Here is a 22,609-nt window from a genome sequence, read left to right as displayed (position 1 = left end):
CTATACTGGGTCGCTATGGGTCAGAACTGACTCGATGGCACTTAACAACAACATTAGGGATATATGGATAATGTTTATTGGCTTGCTGTTGTTCAGTGCCATTAAACTGGGTTCCGACTCATAGCCACCCTATATAGGGTTTTCTGAGTCTTTAAACCTTCACAGGAGCAGAAAGCCTCATCTTTCTCTTGAGGAGTGGCTGGCGGGCGCAGACCACAGACCTTATAGTTTGCAGTCCAGTGCTTATTGTATGTAGCCACCAGTCTCCCGTTTATTGGGTCAGCATATTGCTAAATGTCAGTTGTTAATCTTGGATTTAAAAGGCAATTACGATAAACTGGAAAGCTATGTTTGATTGTTTTGAGCTTCCAGGCTAGCTTGATCCAAATAGGACATTATTTAGGAGACAACGGCTTTGGATTTAAAAAAAACAAAACTGGTAAAATGTAAAAAGACTACGTTTTAATGAAGTAGGTTCAGAGCAATTGCACAGGGACTGGATTAGGAGGAAGGGGTTATTTCACAGTTTGTCAGGACCCAAATCCACACCCACTATGGTTGATTTTGACTCCTAGTGACTCTGTAGAACAGAGTAGAACTGCCCTGCCAGCTTTCCAAAGCTGCCATCTTTATGGAAGCGCCTCGTGGGTTTGAACCACCATCTTTTCCATTAGCAGTTGATTACTTAGTCATGGTACCAGGAGGCCTCCTAGAATAAGGACCTAAACCAAACACATCGAGTGCATGCTGACTCTTAGCGACTATAAATCTTTATGGGAACAGTCTCATCTTTCTCCCGAAAAGTGGCTCGGTGGGTTTGAACCACGGACCTGACAGTTAGCAGCTTAATGCTTAGCCCAAAGTGCCACTGGGGCTCTTTAGAATAAGGACAGATCTTGTTAAATACCTGCCAAACCCAAGGGCTATTAGAGTGTGTTTCTAAAGAAGACAGTAATAGTGGTGTAAGTGGATTGAGAAAGGAAGAGAACAGTTTGCCAAGCAGCCTGATTATGGATTTAGTCTCTTGGGTGTTGAATTTATAGGTGGTCATTTTCCATTTGCTTTCCAGGATTGTCAAGTACAGTGAGCAGTTCTCTTCCAACGACGCCATCATGTCCGGTTGCCTGCCCAGCAATCCTTGGATAACAGATAACACCCAGTTCTGGGACTTAAATGCCAAATTGTATGTGCCCAATATATTGTGTGTGTGTTTTTTTTAACTGTTTTATAATTTTTGTGTACAATTCAGCATTTTTAAATGGTTCTCCCACAAAGTGGCTAGTGGGTTAGAACTGCTGACCTTTTGGTTAGCAGCGGAGTGCTTTAACCTCAGTGCTGGCAGGAATTATTATACAACCATCATTGAGGTCTAAATCAAGAACATTTTCAATACCTCAAAAAAGAAACCCTGGCCCTGGATCCTATAACTGTTAGCCCCTGAATCCCCCAGGTCTAGACAACCAGTAATCTACTTGCTGTCTCCATCGTATTTGCCTCTTCTGAACATTGAATATACATGGAATCATACATTATGTTGTCTTTGGATACTAGCTTTCTTTTGTCTTGCCATTAGTGAAACAAGCTTATGTGTGCATTATATTTTTAAGGTTCATCTTAGTTGTGTGCTGCCGAGTTGGTTCTGACTCAAAGCGACCCTGATAGGGTTTCTGAGGTGATATATCTTTCCAGGAACAGAAAGTCTCAGCTGGTGGATTCTAACTATGAACTTTGCAGATAGCAGACCAACTCATAACCCATCACACCAGCAGGTCTCCTCATCCTGTTGTACCATGTGACAAAACTCCTCCTCATCCTGTTGTAGCATGTGACAAAACTCCGCTCCTTTTTAGGACTGAGTAAGGAGCTCTGGTAGCGTAATGGTTACGAATCGGGCTGCGAACCTCAGGGTCAGCAGTTTGAAACTACCAGCTGCTCTGCGGGAGAAAGATGAAGTTTCTGCTCCTGTAAAGATTTACAGCCTCGGAAACCCTGTATAGGGTCGCTATGAGTCGGAACCGACTCCATGGCACATAACAACAACAACAATATTCTACTATATGGACAGATCACATCTTGTTTATCCTCCATCCGTTGACTGCCATTTGGGTTGGTTCTCCCTTAGGTTATTGTGACTAGTCTTGCCTTGAATGTTTGTGTACAAGTTTTTGTATGGACAGATACTTTTATCTGTCTTACGTGTATACTTATGAGTGGAATGTCTGGGTCACATAATCACTTTGTGTCTAATATATTCTTTTTGAAAAGAAAAAAATCTTCACTATAACTTTGCATGCTTGCTATTTAAGGAGTGTAAATATAAGGTCCAGAAGAACTTATAGTGACCGAAACCTGCCTTGGTACTTCTACCATCCATTCCTTTGCTTGGGTTTTGAATTCCGGATGGTTGTTGTTGCCAACTGTGCTGCTCTGAAGGCTAAGGGGTGGGGGGCTGACTCGAACACCCCCACTTTAGGCATCATTCTCACGTTTGGGACTGCAATCTTGTGGAAATGAGGCCAGGGAACTTGGTTGAGGCTGTATTTTCCTAACTAGTAATGACCTGCATTGCAGGTTTAAGCAGAGGTTAGGAGGGTTTCATGGAGTCCTGAACCATTAGACTAAGACAGGGGCTAAAACTGCCCAAAGCTGCCCACCCCACCCAGCCACCCCCTAGCCCAGCCTGGGCCTCTGCTGCATTGACAAATCACCCTTCTTACAGGGTAGAAATCCCAACCAGGATGCGGGTGGAACGGTGGGCCTTCAACTTCAGCGAGTTGATCCGAGACCCGAAGGGCCGGCAGAGCTTCCAGTCCTTTCTCAAGAAAGAATTCAGTGGTGGGTGTTTGAATTTTAATGATGATGATGATTTTTTCAAAAAGAAATGCTAGCAGAGGGTTTTTGGAATTTGCAGCGGGTGCTGTCTTTGATAGCTTTCAGAATTAGTCTAGGGTTTATGTTGTTTGTGGCTTCAAAGATGCCCCCAGTCTGGGGAACATCTCTCTGCTCAACCAAGTCCAGATGGGCATCATTCACGTTTCTGAGGTTCCATTTCCACTGATGATCAGCCAAGGGGCACTTGGGGCTGCTGAGCCCTCTCCCCCCACCCCACTCAACTGTAGCTCCTCAGGGAGACCCAATAGGGATGCAGGGAGGAGCCAGGCTTGCCCGGTGGCTTCCCAACATGGTTTCTTTTAGCTCAGCAGGTTTCTGGCTGCACATTTGATCTGCTGGGGGACATTTAAAAACATGTGTGCTTGGATCCCATCCTTATTTAATTGGTTTTGGGTTGGAGTGCTAAAAATTCCATGTTGTTGTTGTTAAGTGCCTCGAGTCAGTTCTGACTCATAGCGACCCTGTATGAGGCTTCTGAGGAGTGGCTGGTATGGTGGCAGTCGAGTGCTTATCCTACAGTGCCACATCAGGGCCCCATAGTCATTCTACTGTACAGCCACAATTGAGAACCACTGCTTTAGCCCACTGTTGCGTTGGAGTGGATACAGACGCAGGCGGGAACCCCCTATGTGTGGATATGCTAGAGTTGATTCCTAAGTCAAATGCAGGACCACTGGGTGGTTTTCACTTTGGGGCCTTTGTGAATGGTGCTACTATGTACATTGGTGCACACACTTTGCCTGCCTCCCTCAGGGCCTCAAGGATGAGAGAATTGTAATGAATGGGTTGCACCAGGCTTTTAGACCCCATCTCTGAATATCTCATTATGGTACATGCTCGTGCATCTTAATTATACAGCATGGACCAAATTCATTGGATGTGGCTGCCCACCTAATCGGCTTCACCACCTTCTAGTGACTTTTATGGAATTCATTTAAATCCTCATTGAGTCTCTAACCTGGGGGGGCCATGGCATTTGAACCCTAATAGTAAAGCCCTGTATACCAAAGTTGCTTACTAGCCAAGACCCATTAATTTGTGGGGTTGCTTCTGAAACTAATTCTACTTGACATGCTCTTAGTCTGTTTGATTGCTTGTTGAAGAATATTACATTATGATAGGGGTTGTTGAAAATTCTTCTCTCTCATCAACCTTAATTGCCATGATATAATAAAACCCAGAAAAGATGATGAACAGGAATGGGCCAGAAGCCGCCAGCAAATAAGTGGCTGGGGTTCCCTCTAGTGGCCAAGTGGCAGACTACACCCTGAGCTTTCCGTCTATCCCAGCTGAAGAGGATTAGTGTGGGCAAGTCAGTTCTCACTCATGGCAACCCCACCGTAGTTTTCAAAGCTGGTTTTCTGTAAGTATATTGTTAGGCCCACTTATATTTTGTAACTGAATAATATTCCACTGGATGAATATATCACATTTACTTGTCGCTCATCAGTTGACGGACATTTGGATTGTTTTAACTTTATTTAGCAGCCGAGTGTGTTAGCTGTTTGTAACCCCACCTCCCAAAGACTCTTGCCCACCTGTTGTTAGGTGCTGTCGAGTCGGTTCCGACCCGTGGCGACCTTGTATAAGGTTTCCGAGGAACCGCAGGTGAACTTGAACTGCCAACTATTGCCGTCCAATGCATTAACCCACAGTGCCACACCAGGACACACATTCCTTAATTAATAACAGTGAGAATCCAATGAAAAGATGTTCCTGGATTATTAAAGCTGTATTAATACTAGTCTCTTCATAAGATTCCTGAAGTGTTGGGTATGAACAGAGCAGATAAATCACCGGTTTACCAATGTGACTTAAGACGTTCAAAACTTGTTTTAATATGTTGTTATTGTTTATTGCCGTTGAGTCGATTCCGATTCATAGCGACCCTGTGTAGGTTTTCTGAGAAGCAGCTGGTGGGTTTGAACTGCTGACCTTGTGGTTCACAGCCCAGTTCTGCTCCTACAGTGCCACACCAGGAGTCCTTTAAGATCGAATTCACATATCATAAAATTCACTTTTCTAAAGTACACAATTTAGTGGATTTTAGTTTATTCACAAAGTTGTGAAACCATCACTTCTAATTCCAGAACATTTTTACTAACCCCAAAAGAATCAGATCTACATTAGAAGTTCCCCTCTACCCCAACCCTGAGCCCTCAGCCCTAGACAACCCTTTTCTACCTTCCGTGCCTATAGATTTGCCTCTTCCGAACATTTCATATACCTGGACTCATATAATATATGACCTTTTGTCTTCACATTGTAAAATATTCACATAAAATTCACTTATCATAATGTTCTCATTGTAGCATGCATCAGTACTTTATTCCTTTTTTATGACTGAAAAATATCCCACTGGATGAATATATCACATTTGCTTGTCTGCTCATCAGTTGATGGGTTGCTTTAACTTTTGGGCTATTTTGAATGATGCTGTTGTGAACATTGTTTTGTCGTTAAGTGTTGAAGAGTCAATCGCTACTCATAGTGACTCCTGATGTGGTGCTGTAGGATCAGCGCTGGACTGTGAATCACAAGGTCCACAGTTCAAACCCACCAGCTGCTCCTCGGAAACCCTATACAGGGTTGCTATGAGTCGGTGCCAACTAGAGGGCACTTAACAACAACACGATAGAGTTTCCTCGGCTGTACATCTTTATGGGAACAGAAAGTCTCATCTTTCTCCTGTGGAGCAGCTGGTGGGCTTGAACGGTGGAACTTGTGGTTCCCAGTCCAGTGCTTACTGTACAGAGCCATCGAGCTCTCCGCTATGAGCATCAGTGCATATACCTTTGTGTGCTCATTTAATTTGAATGCTAAGCAGGTAGCTGTCATTTGCTATGGGTAAAAGGGTCTGCATTGCATTTGGTGTACAGTGCTGGCTGGGTGTTCATGCACGACAGAGACCTCAGTCCTGTGAACACCCTGAAGTCAGCGGTGAAGAAGGAGCACCCGTATGTACTTTGGGACAGATGTCAACTTGTTTACAATAGCCAAGCCTTTTCCAGTCTGAAATATGTGGAGCTTCCCCCACAAAACACCGTGGCCCCTTCCCTTATGGAGAAACTTGTCAAACTTCACATGTGTGCTGGCTTGTTCTTTTAATGTTGAAAGTTACTTATTTTTCATTGTGATTTGGGTGAAGGCTTACAGAGCCAGTTGGTTTTTCCATTGACCAGTTCATACCCATTTTGTTTTGTGACATTGATTACGATCCCCAGCAGTAACATCAGCATATCTCCTACTGTCTTCCTGGGTGTACCATTTCTATCTGTCCTACGTTCCTGCCTACTGAGTTTTATCTCTGGCCATATACTGTCTGCTGTCCCTTTGATCTCAAATGGCTGATTGCTCCAAGGACTACGTACCTCTCTGATGTTATTGTCCATCTGTCTGTTGTTTGACTGAAAGTTAAGCCCCCCAGGGGTGAGTTCAGCTTCTGAACGGTGTTTAAAGGCCATTGTCTCAGGGGCTCCACCAGTCCTTGTGAGACCAGCAGCTTGGTCTCTGTGCTGGGCTGTTCTGCAGAAGAAACAGTGGTCCCCAGACCAGGGACCTGAACCTACCCTAGCTGACCCTTTATTTCCTGTTTACTTCTCTCCATTTGCTTCCTGCCTGGCTTTGTCTGCCTGGACCCCTCCTCCGTGCGCAGGGGAGAATCTGGGATTCTGGGAGGCTTGTGAGGACCTGAAGTACGGAGATCAGTCCAAGGTCAAGGAGAAGGCAGAGGAGATCTACAAGTGAGGACTAATCATCTGTTCTTTGGCTCCCCCATCCGCCCTGGTTTTGTCTGAGGTTGGAGATGGAAGGGGGGTGGGTACCACACCTGGGTGTCATTAGACTGGCCACACTATATGCACTTCACTGCTTCTGGAAGGTTTGGGGGCTCCTCTGAAGAAAGTCTGGGGACAGTCACAGAATTGAAAGAAGGACTTGCACTTCCACTTGTGTGTGTTCTTACAAATTTGGCCACCTTGCTCCCCAGGGAGGGGCTCTGTGCATCAAGACCAACAGGGTAGGGGGACTCTGTGGGCTCAGGAAGTTCCCTTGATGTTGTTTTCACAGTAATGGGCTCTGGACTGACTCGCACAGAAAGACACTCACACAGCTCCTAATTCTAAGTCCTGGTGTGGTAGCGCTGTGGGATAATGTGCTGGACAGGAAGGTCGGTTTGAACTGCAAGGTCGGTGGTTCAAATTCACCAGCCACTCCTCAGAAACCCTATACAGGGTCTCTATGAGTTGGAACCGACTTGACGGCACTTAACAACAACTTCAAAGAACAAGGAGCCCTAGTAGTGTAGTGGGGTACAAGTCAGGCTGCCAACTGCAGGGGAGAAAGGTGAGGCGTTCTGCTCCCGTAAAGATTGACAGCCTTGGAAACCCTATAGAGGGTCGTGATGAGTCAGAACCGACTCAGCAGCACACAAACCCCCCTCTGAATCTGCGGTAGGACCCTTCCTCTCTGGGTTCCCCAGTTCCATAAATCTTTTTTGTGCATTCCAAAACTTTCCACCCACGTGACTGTTCTAACCTCGGGGAGCCCTGGGTGCCTAGAATCTCAGGAATGCCAAGGACTCAGGGAGGGAGGTTGCTATTAGGTTCTAGTTTGGGGTGTATGACTGGATACCCAAATTCCAGGGTGCCAGGATTATGGAAATGCCTCCCTATCGGGACTCCAGATTTGTCACTAAACATCTTTGAACTGGGCCCAAGGAGGAGCAGAGACCCTGAGACCCCTGTTTGGAGTTGTCTTAACCTACTTCCAGTTCAGGTCCTGGAATGCTGCTGAGGAAGGAGGTTTGAAGATATTAGGTTGGAGGCTGGATTCGAATGACCAGCCGTCTCCAGCTGGGTTCACCTCATTTCCTTCTTGCTCTTACTCCTAGAGGCTGAGAGCATCAGAGTGAAATAGTCACATTCCCAATACTAGTGTGACTGTTTTCTTGCTCTTAGGAGAAGTGATTTGACAACTTGTTTAAAATTTTCCTCCCCCACCAATCGTCACAGAATGAACTCAGACTCGTGACCACCCTGTGGGTGTCACAGTAGATCTGTACCCAGAGGGTTTTTCAATGGCAGGTGTTTCAGAAGTAGATCACCAAGTCTTCAGAGGCACCTCTGACTGGACTTGAACCTTCAACCTTGGGTTAGCAGTCAAGTGTGTTAACCATTTAAAAATCTTTGTTGTTGTTAAGTGCTATGAAGTTGTTTCTGACTCATAGCGACCCTATATAGGGTTTCTAAGACTGTAAATCTTTACAGGAGCAGAAACCTCACCTTTCTCCTGCAGAGCAGCCGGTGGGTTCAAATTGCTGACCTTGTGGCTACGATTCCAGGGCTTATCCTACAGAGCCACCACACTCCTTGATACCTCCTAAAAATAACTCCACTCTTGGGATTCTGGCCCTTGTCAACTCTGCTCTCCCAGGCAGCTGTAGACTTCTCATGAAGTGATTTGGGTTTAGCTATCTTTGTGAACATTTTCCTCCCACCCCAGGCTATTCCTGGCCCCAGGGGCGAGGCGATGGATAAACATAGATGGCAAGACCATGGACATCACAGTCAAGGGACTGAGGCATCCCCATCGCTACGTCCTGGATGCTGCACAAACCCACATCTATATACTCATGAAGAAGGTGGGTAGGGATGTGTGTACCAGGAGCCCTTCCCTTCCCAGGGACCTGGGAACATTTTCAGATGTGGAGTCCTGAGATGTGGTATCTGACTGTCCCTGTGCCCATGGTAGGTATAGAGTTAGGAGCTGTCTCTCCCATCATTCGCTGGGTTGGAGCCTCCTGAAACTTTGTGGATCCCCAACTGGGAAGGGCCACCGGGGGCCGCTGCCTGCATGCACCCTCTCTGTAGTTAAACCACGCAGGTAGTGCTAATGACTGGTGGTGCCATGGTTAAGTGCTCAGCTGCTAACCATCAGTTCAGCTGTTCGAACCCACCAGCTGCTCCTAAGGAGACAGATGTGTCCATCTGCTTTCCTAAAGGTGACAACCTTGGAAATTCTATGGGGCAGTTCTCCCCTGTCCTATAGGGTTGCTGTGGGTTTTTGGGTTGGCAGTGGTGGTTACTTACCATTGAGTTGGCACTGATTCCGAATGAGTGAAACCTTCCCAGTGTTGTGCTGTCTTCAACAGGCCTGCAGCGGGCTCTGAGAATGTGCAGTTCTAAGGCGCTCCCAGGTGAAGCTAATGCTCTTAACCCAGGCTCTACCCTGGGGAACTGCGCTGGGCACTGTCTCAACGCTGTCCACATAAGCAGCTACTTTCTCTTAACAGTGCCATTTCACTGCCGGAGGGAGACCTTGGGACCCTTCATTTGACACCTTCTCTCTCATAATCTCATAATTACTATTTTGTTTTGTTGTTTCTTTGATTTCCCCTAGGATTCTTATGCTCGCTACTTAAAATCTCCAATCTACAAGGAAATGCTGGCCAAGGCCATTGAGCCTCAGGAAACTGCGAAAAGAAGGCAAGTGGAATGGTCTATAATTGCTTGCTGCCTGCTGTTTAGCTTACAGAGAAGGAAAGAGCTCTTTCAACCAAATGACCCTTATTGAGACATTTGCTTGATGAAAATATTGCGGACTAGAAAGTGCCACTTGTCTAAGGAATGATTACCCCATTTCTTTCAGAATGCCTTGAAACCACTCTAGATTTCCTGAGTAGTTACTGTAGATAGCTTTTGTTTCCCAAATGCTAACTTGGAAGCGTGTTGATGACTGATAATTAACCTTCTCAGAAATGCAGGCATCTCATTGGCTGTTTGATAACCACCTTTTCTATTTCCAATGGATACATGGACATTAATGAAGCTCCATCCTTGTATCCTTGTAATGATTCACGACCTGTGGGAGAATAGCAGATGACACCCCAAAGAAAATGCCAGACAATTAGGGGGAATGAACAGTAACACCCCAAGAATCCTTGCAGCCTCCTGAGACTTATCTTTTAGTGAGTGTGTTAGCTGTCTCCTCTCACTGCCCTTGAAGGAGGTGGGTTGCCTCATCTTGCAGAACTACTGGGAGAACAGATGAAGTCATGTTCCAAGGGGCAGTTTGAACTCTTTTTTGGGAAAACCAAAAACCCTATCGGGATTGGAGATTCCAATCCCAAACGAATAGCCAAATGATAGCTTGAACAAAGACTAGAGACTTTGGCTGAGGTCTTTGTAGTACCAGTTGCGTGTCTTGTTCCCCTTGGTTGATAAGTTTTCCCTGCTAGTCGGCTCAGCCCACACTGGGACCTTTTCCAGAATTTTCAGTTAACCCAAATCACGGGAAGGATGGTTGGACCAGAGCCTTTATCAAAGGCTCTTCCAAAAAAAAAACAAAACCCAACAAATTGCTTTCATTCTTGAGGATAATGGTCCTGTTGTGAAAAGGAGGCCTTTGTGAGACCCTTCTATTAAGTTTGTGTGTGAGGGCGGGAGTTCAGTGTCCCTGGGGACTTGAAAGCTCCCCCCTTAAGCCACAAGAAAGGGTCTGATAGCTCCAAGGTTCTGCCAGAATGTAGTGGCGAAGGAAGTAGAATCTCTCATGTGTCTCTCTCCAGATAGTTTTTACGTTGGGAAGATGTGCGAATTTAGCTGGGATCTTTCCTGGGATGTGTCAGCTGCTTTGGATACCTGGGGTGGCCTTGGACTCCTGGTGGAACACTAAGCTTTGATGTGGGGTATTGCTGTCTGGTGGTGCTGGGTTTTGAGGTTCGGGGGTTGTCTCTGTGGGGTCGGCAATGGCAATGAACTATTTCAACTTTCAACTGTAAGGCACTGTGTCAGACTGAAGTTTTCCAAGATGAGTTCAATCAATCTCTAAGCCTCCTCCTTGGTGGAGCTGGTGACAGAGTGAATCCCAGGCATCGCTGGTGGGAGGGAGCCCTTCTCCTTCCTCACGTAGATACAACAGTCTGGAAATTTATCAGTCCAAGGTCTTCAACCTGCCATTGCTGCTTGTTTCCCAAGCCTTATGGGGACCCTCAAAGGTTTGGGTAGATTCTGATGCTCAGAGACCCTACAGAACTTAGACCTCTAGAATGTGAATCCTAAGGTTGTGGTAGAGAGAAATTGGTCCCAGGAATCTCTGCTTGCTGCCAGAAGTACTGAAAATGCCCTGAGTCTTGTGTGTGAGCAGGATACAAGTCCAGCTCACCATCCCTTGTGAAGCCCTTCCCCTCTTTCTCTGCCTCTTGGGATCCCCTTGAACAGTCTCTTCTTCCTTTTGAAGGCTTGGAGACAAAAGCTCCAACTCTTCCCTGAGACAAGAACCCTAGCCTTCCAGGACCCAGTTCCTCTTTGCCCCCTTCTGACTGTGAAGAGCCTGCAGGAAGTTACGATACCAAGTTAATGTCTCAATACTGCAGAGGGGATGGGTCTTCGTCCATCAGAAGTAGGCTTCGTCACCAGAAGAATCTGACCTGAGCTGCCAGTAACCAGTTGCTGTTGAGTTGGTTCTGACCCCTGATGACTCTGGGTATGTCAGAGCCGACTCTGCTCCAGAGGGTTTTCAATGGCAGACTTTTCAGACATAGAATGCCCGGCCTTATTTTGGAGGTGCCTCTGGGTAGACTAGAACATTCAACTTTTTGATTAACAGCTGACAAGAGTCTTGGTGTGGTGCTGCAGGATAATGCACTGGACCCAAGGTTGGTTTGAATTGCAAGGTCAATGGTTCAAACTCACCAACCACTCTTTGGAAACCCTATACAGGGCCGTTGTGAGTTGGAACCGACTCAACGGCACTTAACATGAGGGCATTAGACACTCATACCACTCATGGACTTCTGCCTAAATGACCCGAAAATGTGATGGTGATTGGTGCTTACTCTGGACCCATTCTCCAAAGGGGAGGAAGCGCTAAGCTTGCACATGCCGTCTGAGGACCTCACTTTGAGGTTCTCCTGGAAACTGAAGGGAACAATTCCAGGCCTGACCTTCCAGCTCCACTCCGACGAGGAGTCTCAGAGTCATTGTTGGACAGTGTGGTTTTCTGTAACTTGCTTTCCTTGGTTCTAGCTCCAACCTCCCGTTCATGCGGCGCCACCTCCGTTCCAGCCCAAGTCCCGTTGTCCTGAGACAACTGGAAGAAGAAGCCAAGGCACGAGAAGCAGCCAACACCGTGGACATCACTCAGGTCATAAGCAAGCTGGACCGTAGGAGCCAACTTCAAAGGAGCTGCTTCCTAAATAAATCTATAATCCAAGAGAGGAGGTGGGAGGGTAGGCTCATGGGAGAGGCAACCAAGGAAAGGGAGGTCAGCATCTTGGAGATCCCTCTCCCCATTCCTCTCTGGTGAGGTTGTGAAGTCATCAGGGTCACCTTGTAGTCCTCTGACGTTGTACATTGGGTTGACTTCCCAATACTACAACAACTAGAGCTTGGTCTACCACTTGAATTCACCAGCAGGCAGGGCTGGTCAGTGATGGGTGCAGGGGTATGACTTAGCTCAGTTCCTGGTGACAGTCTATCTTACCACACGGAGCTGTCATGGTGAGAACCATCAAGGAAACAGGCTGGTGTGATCTAGGAAAATTAAAGTGAAGGCATCCTCTCAGCCCCAAGGCAAGTTTGTTTAGAATCATTTTATGAAGATTTCATGCTTTCAAAATAGACATTGCTTCTAAAGTTGTCTTTGAGATCCCTTCAGAGGAACTAGGTGCCGGGACCCCATATACTTGAACTTCCTCTGGTCTCTTCTGTTGCACTTGCTAAGACATTACTTCTGTTGAGTTTGTTTTTCATCACGTTTACTTGAAAGCTGATGGGCTCTCTTCTTGTCTCCCCACCCCCTTATATGATGGGGCTTCAAAGAGTTCATGGAAAAATGGAATGAAAAGATAATGGAATTTTTCCATGAAATTTTTGAAACCCCATTGAGCATGCTGGGGGAATACATAGCAGGTAAGGATGAAGGACTTAAGCCTGAGGCCTCCACAGTAATCTAGGTAAATGATCCGCTGCACAGCAACCTTTAGAGTCAAGAACAAAGGTGCTGATGTTTTTAGTCATAGGTAGAGGGATGGTAGACAGCTGAGACATTTTCAAGATGAATCAAACTCAGAGTTAATACTACATCCTGGGATGGTTCTAGATGTGTATTTTCTCCTTCCGCAGCTATAGCTCAGGGGGCAGGAGTAGAGGGAGAGGACAGTGCAAACCTGGGAGACATAGAAAGTCATTCTCAAAGTTAGATTGACTCCATACAACTATGTGTGGACCTAGAACAAGAAAGTGAGTCAAAGACCAACTTTGCGCAGCAGGAAGACTTAGTCATTGAACACATTTATTGAGCACCTACTACATACCAGGGAGTCCAGCTGTGGCACTGTAGGTTAATGCGCTAGACTGCACAATCGGTTTGAACTGCGAAGTTGGTGGTTCAAACTCACCAGTTGCTCCTTGGAAACCCGCTAGAGGGTCGCTATGGGTCGGAACTGACTCGATGGCACTTAACAACAACAACCACATACCAGGAGTCCTGGTGTGGTGCTGTAAGATAAGCATTAAACTGCTAACCACAAGGTTGGCTGTTCAAACACATCAGCTGCCCTTTAGAAACTCTATGCAGGGTTGCCATAAGTTAGAACTGACTCAATGGCATTTGTGAATAAAATGTCACGGCTGTAGTTTACCAGTGATGATCAATAATTCAGTTCATTGCTGCTCTAGAACAGTAAGTCATGAAACTTTAATGGCTTACAAGTGATGGTTGCTCATACGTAGGGTCATCTAGAAGGCTCTGTTGGTCTTGGCTGGCCTCACATGTCTGTGGTCAGCTCCTGTTGGTTGGCCTAGGCTGAGAGGACTGGGGTGATTCTATTTTGTTTCACACATCTCTCATCCTCCAGCAGGCTGCTCTGGTTATAATTCCATAGCAATGGCAGAACTGCACAGGAGACAGTGGAAATATATAAGGCTTCTTGAGATCTACGCTTAGAATGTGTCTCTTCCATCTCATTTTATTGCTCTCCCCTGCAAAAAAAAGTTACTAAGACAGCCTAGATTTAAGGCATGGGGAAATGGCCTCTATCGCTTAGTGAGAGAAATTGCAAAGTTGTATGGCAAAAGACATGACTACAAGGAAAGATGAAGAATGCAGTCATTGTTACAATTAACAACACAAACATATGTATGCTAAAACCCACAGAATGTTGGAAAGTCAATGGATACACTGCTGTGGCTAGGGTAGATCGGGGGAGGAGTATAGACTAAGGAGGTCTCTCTCACAAGTTCTGGTGTGATGCTTTGAGCTAATGTGCTCGACTGCAAAGTCAGTTTGAACCACAAGGTCACTGGTTCAAGCTCACCAGCTGCTCCTTGAAACCCTATACAGGGTCGCTATGCATTGGAACCGATTCCACGACACTTAATAACAACAACTCTCAGGAGGTGAGGACTTGGCTATATAATGGATATGAGCTAGCTGCAAGGAGAGCTTTCCAGACAGTGTGGTGAAGGCCCAGAGATGGGACTTGGCTCACAGAGAACTGAGACCAGGAGGTTGTGGTACAAGATGAGGTTAGAGAGGTGGGTAGAGACCATGCCATTGAAGAACTTCCAAATCATTGTAAGGAGTTTGTTTCATATTAGCACATTGGTTTCATGTTAGCAAAATAATTTCAGCCCAAAACATGAGTGCCTACTGGCCTCAATTTCACAACAGCCTTAGATTAATTTACTCCGTAAGAACACGGAGCAATATGCTTTGTTCACCTCTCTTCTGAAGAATGTTGGAGTACCCCAACTCTAAAAGTACCCTAAGGAGACATCTCAGGTAATGAACCAAATGCGTGGCATGAAGAGAGAGACCACATCCTCAAGCCTAATGCTTGAGATCTAGCAAGTTCTCCATAAACATGCATTGTAACCATTCATAAATCCCTAGATTTGGAGACAGCCTCCTGGGCTCTGGAGCTGGTCTTACCCTTTGTGTTGTCTTCAGCAAATTGTTTAATCTCTCTGCTTTCTCATTTATGAAACGAGGGGTTGGGACCAGATCGATACTTTTCAAAACTGACTTTGTGAATTCCAGGCGGTACCCAGTCTGGGGCATCAATTTTACTTGAAGATTTGGAATGTGAGAAAAGTTAGGTAATTAAAAAAAATTATATTAAAGTAATCATGAATATATTATGAAATAGAATGCAAAATGTACATGAATTTTTTATGACAAAATTTGAGACATCAAAGGCATTTCATGCTTGGCTGTGATGGGTTCGGGCTTGGTCCTTAGATTCCTAAGGGAACGTATTTACTCAGCTTTCTGCTGGTTGGCCTACTTTAGTGGGGAAGTCTGGGAAACATGGCGCCAGAAAGAATGTTTGCTTTTTCTTCTAGTTACCCAGTATTAGCTGAGACCACACACCAGGAAAAAGCTGGTGCTGATGTTTGTTGCTGTTAAATGTTGTCAAATTGGTTCCAACTCATAACAAGGGTTTCCAAGGAGTGGCTGGTGAGGTTGAACCACCGACCTTGTGGTTCAAACCGACCTTGTAGTCTAGCGCATTAACCCGCAGCACCACACCAGGATGTTGTTGTTGTTGTTGTTAAGAGCCATCAAGTCGGTTCTGACCCATAGTAACCCTGTATAGGGTTTCCAAGGAGTGGCTGGTGAAATTGAACTGCTGACCTTGCGGTTCAATCTGACTTTGCAGTCCAATGCATTAACCCTCAATGCCACACCAGGACTCCAGGATGGTGGTGGGTGTTAGCTACATCTGTAAGGCTTCAACTTTGTCCAATTCATCTTTGGTTCAACCATTCCCCACAGTTTCCTAGCTCTGTGTTAGGCACATAGTAGGTATTTACCACACATTGATGTAACACCTACTCAATGTCAGACACACAAACATACTACAATCTCATGGCAGACACAGGCATGTAAACAAAGTGAGGGAACATTCTTTTCTGAGAACTACCAAGCAGAAAAAGAAATGGATTGGTTTTAGAGTTCTATTCAAGTTCTTCCTGACCTAGATTCTCCCCCCACCTCCAGTCCCCAGCTGGAAGTTGAAAATGTACTTTTGGACAGATTTCTAAACCATTCTTGTTTTAGACACCTCTGCCCAGGGAATACAGAACTGAACGGAACAATCAAAATCTGATCACATGGGGTTTACATTCAAAAGCAGGTTTGAGTAATTCTGAGTTGTGGAAAAGGAGAGATTTTAGATGGGGTCATTCACACAAATGTGGTTGTAGAAGCTGTGAGAGTGGACATGAACTTATGGGAAAGAAGGTGGACAGGGGGAGAGAAGAAGGCTAAGAGAAATGTTGGAGAAACCACATTTACAAAGTTCAAGAGAAGAGAGAGTAGCTCAGAGCAGAGAGTGAGAAGTGTTAGAACAAATCTCTGAAGAGGTGAGGAAGGATGTAAATGTGTGGCCAACAGTGTTGCAGTAGACAGTTGGTGCTCACTAAATGTTCCATGTGCATCATTTCATGCCCCAGACTCCTGTGCACTTAGGTCGGGGTCATGTGTCTAGTTCTGACCAATGGACTGTTAAGAACCTGGCGATCGCCTCCATCTCTGTCTGCCGCTGCAGGGGTAACTTTGGAGCCTGCATCAGCTTCCACCTAACACAGCCCCAGGGAGGAGGAAGCCATCTTGGCCTTGACATTGAACTTTATGAGCAATGGTCCTTTATTATATGACGGGCTCATGAGTCTGGAGTCACCGAAATAGAGTTCTGCATCTTAACTAAAGGCTATAGGAGTTGAGTGTGTTGAAGACTAGGAGAGGCCACTAGACTTAGCAGTTAGCTGAGTTCACTGGAGGCCTTTGAGTAGAATAGTGAAGTCAGATTTCATGGGAATGAGAGTGAATATGATGGGGCAGTGGGAAAACGGACTGGAAGGAACAGCATGCATACTGCATGCCCTTCCTGAATGCCACCCTAGCCACCCCGTCCTGTTCCCGGGGAAGTGTGAGTTCAGGTGGCCACAGGTCTCCTGCCAATTCATAGCTGTCTTCTGAGGACAGATTGCCTTTCTGTCCCCTCTGCTCTGCCTTCCATGAAAATCCTGTGATTGTGATCTTGTGTCAACATGTTCTCCATTTCACGCTCCATCCTCTTCTCTCGGTCCCATGCAAAATAAAAAGGCAAGGCTCTGTCACAGTGTCTCTGTTGTGTCCCGTTTCTTCACTGCATGTTGTGCATGCTGCTGCTTTGCTACTTCACACCATTGGTGGCTGGGGTGTGGGCTGGAGGGGCTGGGTCTCCAACAGCAAGCTCCAGGCTTCTGTGGGAGGGCCTGAGGCCAAGGTCTGTGGGAGACACTAGCAAAGGCATCCTGTTAGAGCATCCAGGGTTAGGGAAGGGCTAGAAAAGACTCGCAGGCCAGGTAAGTGAAGCAGAATGGTGACCATCTTCCTTGTATGTCTTGTCCTTTATCCTGAGAAAGACAGTCTGGAAAAGAGCAGGTTCTGCAGAGGAGGCAGGTGGGGGCGAGATGGTGGAAAGAGGGTCGGGGAGAGTATGGGATGGCAAAAGAGCCCTGGGGGCACAGTGGTCAGCGGCCCACCAGCAGCATGGCAGGAGAAAGAAAGACCAACATTCAAGTGGCAGTCTACTTCTATCACAGAGTCAATTCCGACTCGTAATGACCCCATAGGACAGAGTTTCTGAGACTAAATCTTTAGGAGAGTAGATGGCCTCATTTTTTCCCCAAGGAGTGGTTGGTGGGCTCGAACCACTGACTTTGAGATTAGCAGCCCGACACTTAATCTACTGCTCTACCAGTGCTCCATTCTGTACAGAATGTTGTTGTTGTTGTTAAGTGCCGTCGAGTCGGTTCCGGCCCATAGCGACCCTGTACAGGGTTTCCGGGGGGTGTAAATCTTTACGGGAGTAGAAAGCCTCATCTTTCTCCCGCGGAGCGGCTGGTAGTTTCGAACTGTTGACCTTAAGGTTCGCAGCCCGATTCGTAACCACTACGCTATCAGAGCTCCTTATACAGCCCTGGAAACCCTGTGGGGTTTTTTGTTGTGTTTTTTTTTTTTTTTGCTTTTCTTTAATGGCACGTCCAGTCATTAGCTGTGTCATCTTAGACAAGTTGTCCTACATCCATGAAACTCTGTTTCTTTAGATGCAAATTGGGATTATCACAGTTTATCACAAATTCTGAATAACTGGGAGTCTAGTTAATGAACCGGAGTCTTGGTGTGGCGCTGTGGGTTAAGGCACTGGACTGCAAAGTTGGTTTGAGCTGCCACGTTAGTGGTTCAAACTCACCAGCCACTCCTCAGAAACCTTATACAGGGTGGCTATGGGTCGGAACTGACTGGATGACACTCAACAGCAACAAGTTAGTGAACCAAGGAGCCCGGGTAGCATAGTGGATTATGAGTTGGTCTGCTAACACAACCACTACCACCAAACAGTCAATGAACCAGGGGTCCTCAGCGAATTTGTTGAAGGAGGGAAACTTGGAAGGCTCTCTATCTCCCTTGACAACCCTCATTTCCCAATGTTGATATCGTGGCCCACTTTCTAGAATCCCAATATCCCATCTCAACCCTACAGGCCATGGGATAGCAATGTGGGCCAGTGGAAGAAGCAGGAGCATTTGGGTTGCTCAGATCTGGGCTCCGATTCCCACTTGGCCACTCTATTAGTTACAGATAGCCGTGCAACAACTCACCACTAACCTAGCGCCTCAAAGCAGCATCCCCTATGAGTTCCCAGTGGTCTGGGTAAAATTTGGTTGGGTCTCACACTCAAGGCGTCCACTAGGTTGTCTATGTTTTGATCTGGGACTCTTGGGAGAAATCCACTTTCACGATCATTCATGCAATTGCTAGCATTTGGTTCCTTGTGGCTTTGGAACCGACTCCCCCATTTCCTTGCTCAACTCCTAGGGGCTGCCCACATTCCTTGCCATGGGACTCCCTCTATCTTTAGATCCAGAAATGGAGACTTTCTCCCTCTTGTGTTTTTAATCTCTCTGACTTCTTCTGTCTCTGACCTCGGGACCCAGATCTAAAGGACTCATGGGGTTGGGTCTGGTCCACCTGAGTGATCTCCCCTTTTAGACATTAACTACCACACCACATATTTCCATCCCGGTTCATACCCACACTCAGGGGTAGGAACAGGGGGCCTTGGGAATCTCTTAGAATCCTGCCGACCACAGTCACTGGCTGATGAGGAGAACTGGGGAGGATGTAAGACCTTCTAGACCTCAATTCCGTTCTCTCTAAACTGGGCTGGTTGTAAGAAATTGTAGGATGCCAAGCGCTTAATTGTTCTTGTTGTTAAGTGCCAAGAGCCCCTCTCTTTCCCTAACAGTTGTCTCTTATGTCCCCTGTCCCTGTCATTATAGGAGAATTATTCTTTGTAGACCGTGCACTAGGGAAACATACTTCCCTATAGTATGGGGTACAGTTTCAACTTACTGGGCACAGCAGAGACCTTGAGTGTTGGTAAAATAACACTTTCCCTGAAATGCATCCCAGTGGGTCTGGGATGGTGCCGAGATCTGTGCCTGTAACAAGCATCCTGGCCACATTGAGAAATACAGTGCATGGAATCAGCAAGCCTGGCGTTAAACCTTCCCCCATCACTCCTGGCAGGGCATCCTTATGGGAGTTGCTTGGTTTTTTCAAGCATGTGTTTTCATATGTATAGAATGGGGTCATAATTGTGGCGTCATTAAGTGGCTCTAAAGAGCCAATGCCCTAATCCTTGTAAAGGACTCAGCTGCATTTGCTAAATTCTTGCTGTGTTTGAACAGCAATAATGGTAATTATTATTGTAGTCCACTGGCCCCTAGCCTTGGCCTTGGATCTGGTTTGCTGACTGTGGGAGTCTGAACAGAGAGATAGACGCATGGTTCTGAGCTGCTGATTCAGACAGAATCTTGTTTGAAGTTCAGAAAGCTGGTGGGACAGAAAGGAGACATCTGGCTGCAGCACCCTCCGTGGCCTCCTGGCCTTTCTCTTGTTCCAAAGCCTTCCTTGGGTGTGTCAGCCCTTCCCTTGGCTGCCCAGGAAGCCAGGCAGGCTCTGTAGAAACTGAGGACATCCTTGTCCTACTCAGACCCAGGGCTGCTCGCCTCAACCCTAGGGCTGTGCCCAGGCCTGGAGGTAGGTAGGTCCCTCTGAGAAGGACTCCGTGTGGTTATGACAGTTTAAAAGAGGGTTTGTTCTTCACTGAGGTCACTTCCAATTCTCTCTTGGAGGTGGCCTTCAACCAACTGTCCCAGAGCCCCAAGCCTAACTTTGGCCCTCAGCTCTCTCATGCTGGGCTTTGATGTGGTCACAGTAGGTCTCTGGGAGGAGATAGCAGGCCCTGGGCCAGCGGTCCTGTATGCTCTGTGAGGGGAGGAGAGGCTGATAGCAGAGAACAGCCGGAAAATTCTGATTTTAACTTTCTTCTGTCAGTTTGAACAGAGCTTTCTTGAGCCCTTTTAGCTGAAAATACACCAGGTCTACTGTTCCTGCCTCAAAGCTGTACTATCTGAGGCTTGGTGGCTTAGTGGAATTGCAACACTCCCCCTTTCTCTACTGTACCCCTTATCCCTGTGTGTCCTGGGGTGTTTCTCCCCAGCACCCCCAGCTTCCAACACAGCCTCTCTTTCAGCTGCCTGGCTCTCTCTGAGGGAAAGCACAGGAATGCCCCCCCAGGTGTGGTCCATGCAGACTTGAACAGGGGTCCATGGAAGGCTGGGAGGAGTCAGCAAGGCATGTGGGGGCTGTTTCTGCCCCCCTCAACTGGCCTCAGTCCTCAGCTGGGGGAGCAGAGATGGGGAGGTGAGATGGGGTGGAAGGTGTTAAGCATTGATCATTTGGGGCTGGTATTGAGGGGTATCTGGGGCTCAGCCTGCCTCACCCCACCCGCAGCAGGAGACCGCCCCCACCTGGGGACATTAGCCAGGACTAGGGGACTCAGTTTGTTTGGGCCATTGCCACAGTTTCCAGAGGGCAGTTGTGCTGAACCACACAAGTCACCACTGGACTCTCCTCTCCTTTCCTCTCCGCAGCAGCCCCAGCACACGGCTCCCAGCCCCCACCTGGCTGTGTACACCGGGACCTGTGTGCCGCCCTCGCCTTCCAGCCCCTTCCCGCCATCCTGCCGATCCCCGAGGAGACCCTTCCCCTCGCCTGGCCGCTTCAGACGGCTCAGCACCAGCATCTGCCCTTCGCCCATCAGAGTGGCCTTGGGCGGTTCCCCGGGGCTGACGCAGGAGGGCGAGGCCGGTGGGTCCAGCACCCACCGTGGGCTCTCCGTCGCCGAGGGCAGCGAGGTTTCCGTAGACTTGGAGCTGAGCTCTGGCTGTCCCCGACCCCACGCCCAGCCGAGGGCACCGGCCAAGGCCCGCGGAGCTCTGTCCTTTAGCAGATTTCTGAGGCGTGGCTGTTTGACCTCTCCCGTGTTTGCCAGGCTCTCACCCAAGTGCCCCTCTGTGCCCCACGGCAAGGTGCAGCCCCTGGGAGATGGAGGCCCGCAGCTGCCCCGCCTGAGACCCAAGAAGGTGGCCAAGTAAGACCCAGGAGGGGGCTGCGCTCAGTGCTGGAGGGGGTGTGTGTACACATGTTTGTGTACATGTATGACTCTGTGTACACATGTCTCTCGCTGTTTTGTGCACGCATGTTTGTGTATATGCATGACACTGTGTACACATGTCTCTCGCTGTTCTGTGCACAAATGTTTGTGTACATTCCTGTCTTTCTGTGTCCACAGGTCTCTCTCTGTTCTATGCCCACACACTCATGTTGACACACATGCACCTAGGGCTCTCCTGTGTGTACACATGTATGTGGGACTGCATGTGTGTGTATATGCATGTGGGTGTGTGTATGTTTCCAGAAATTCCTTCCTATTTCTGAGAAAGGGGAGAAGGGTCAGGTGTGTGTGTGTGTGTGTGTGTGTGTGTGTGCGCGTGTTTCCATCTTTTTGCTTGTTTGTTTCTGTCTGTGCTCTTCTGTGTCTCTGTGTCCCTGATGGTGTGAAATGTTACTCAGTTCAAGTTCACCTAGAGGTACATTGAAAGACCAAAACCCTCAGCCATTGGAAACCCTGGGGAATGCCGACTTACTCTGACCCCAGGGGGCTGCTAGGAGTTGGAATCAGCAACTGGTTTTCTTTCTTTCATGCTCTTCTATCCACAACTCCCCCATTGTTGAAGGACAGGAAAGGTCCACTGCAGTGATGGAACCCCAACATGGTGATGATCCACAGGGGACCCCAGCCCGCCTTTCTCCCCCAACCCCAAGGTGTTTGTTGGAGAGTTGCCTCCCCTTCTCCCATCCCCCAGCCCCACACACACCCAGCTCAGCAGCATGGGCAGGAATTCTTGCTCCGAATTCCTGAGGAAAGCGCTGTGCAAAGGGCTGAGGCCCCTCTGCTCTCCCTTACTGGTGGTCTTGCAAGCCTGACCTCTGAGAAGTCCAGATTCCCTGAGATGCAGAGTACAGATGAGTCCGGAAAGAAAGAAAAGTTGTAAATGATGCAAAACAGCATTACCCAGGAGCAAGGCCAGTGGTCGTGTCCCCTCAGGGCAAATGTTCTTCTAAGACTAAGACTCAGTGGGAATGCATGAGCAGACATGCACTCTGATTGGTGACCACGTTCGACACCGATAAGGGGAAGTGAGGGAAAAACAGAAAGGAAGCTGGGAGCTAAGTCCGACCATGTTCAATAGACTCCTGTGAACCGGGTGAAGACCTGGTTGACCAGCTGTGTGGCAAGACCTGGGGACTCTTG

The 22,609-nt window shown here is 47.4% G+C and overlaps 1 protein-coding gene across 1 annotated transcript in view; it reads left to right on the top strand.

Moving 5' to 3' along the window:
* Positions 1-22,609, top strand: part of RGS9 (regulator of G-protein signaling 9) — a 72,983-nt gene that overhangs the window by 47,158 nt on the left and 3,216 nt on the right. Inside the window, exons 12-18 of the mRNA XM_006833600.1 lie at positions 1,070-1,183; positions 2,720-2,835; positions 6,548-6,635; positions 8,395-8,533; positions 9,292-9,377; positions 11,919-12,036; positions 20,886-21,385. Of these exons, the coding sequence (XP_006833663.1) occupies positions 1,070-1,183; positions 2,720-2,835; positions 6,548-6,635; positions 8,395-8,533; positions 9,292-9,377; positions 11,919-12,036; positions 20,886-21,385 (1,161 nt within the window). The remainder of the gene's footprint in view (positions 1-1,069; positions 1,184-2,719; positions 2,836-6,547; positions 6,636-8,394; positions 8,534-9,291; positions 9,378-11,918; positions 12,037-20,885; positions 21,386-22,609) is intronic.

Source organism: Chrysochloris asiatica, unplaced genomic scaffold (genome assembly GCF_000296735.1).
Source record: "Chrysochloris asiatica unplaced genomic scaffold, ChrAsi1.0 scaffold00007, whole genome shotgun sequence".
Lineage (NCBI taxonomy): Eukaryota > Metazoa > Chordata > Mammalia > Afrosoricida > Chrysochloridae > Chrysochloris > Chrysochloris asiatica.
The sequence above is the reverse complement of the archived record's forward strand: the minus strand, read 5'-3'. Positions and strand labels throughout refer to the sequence as shown.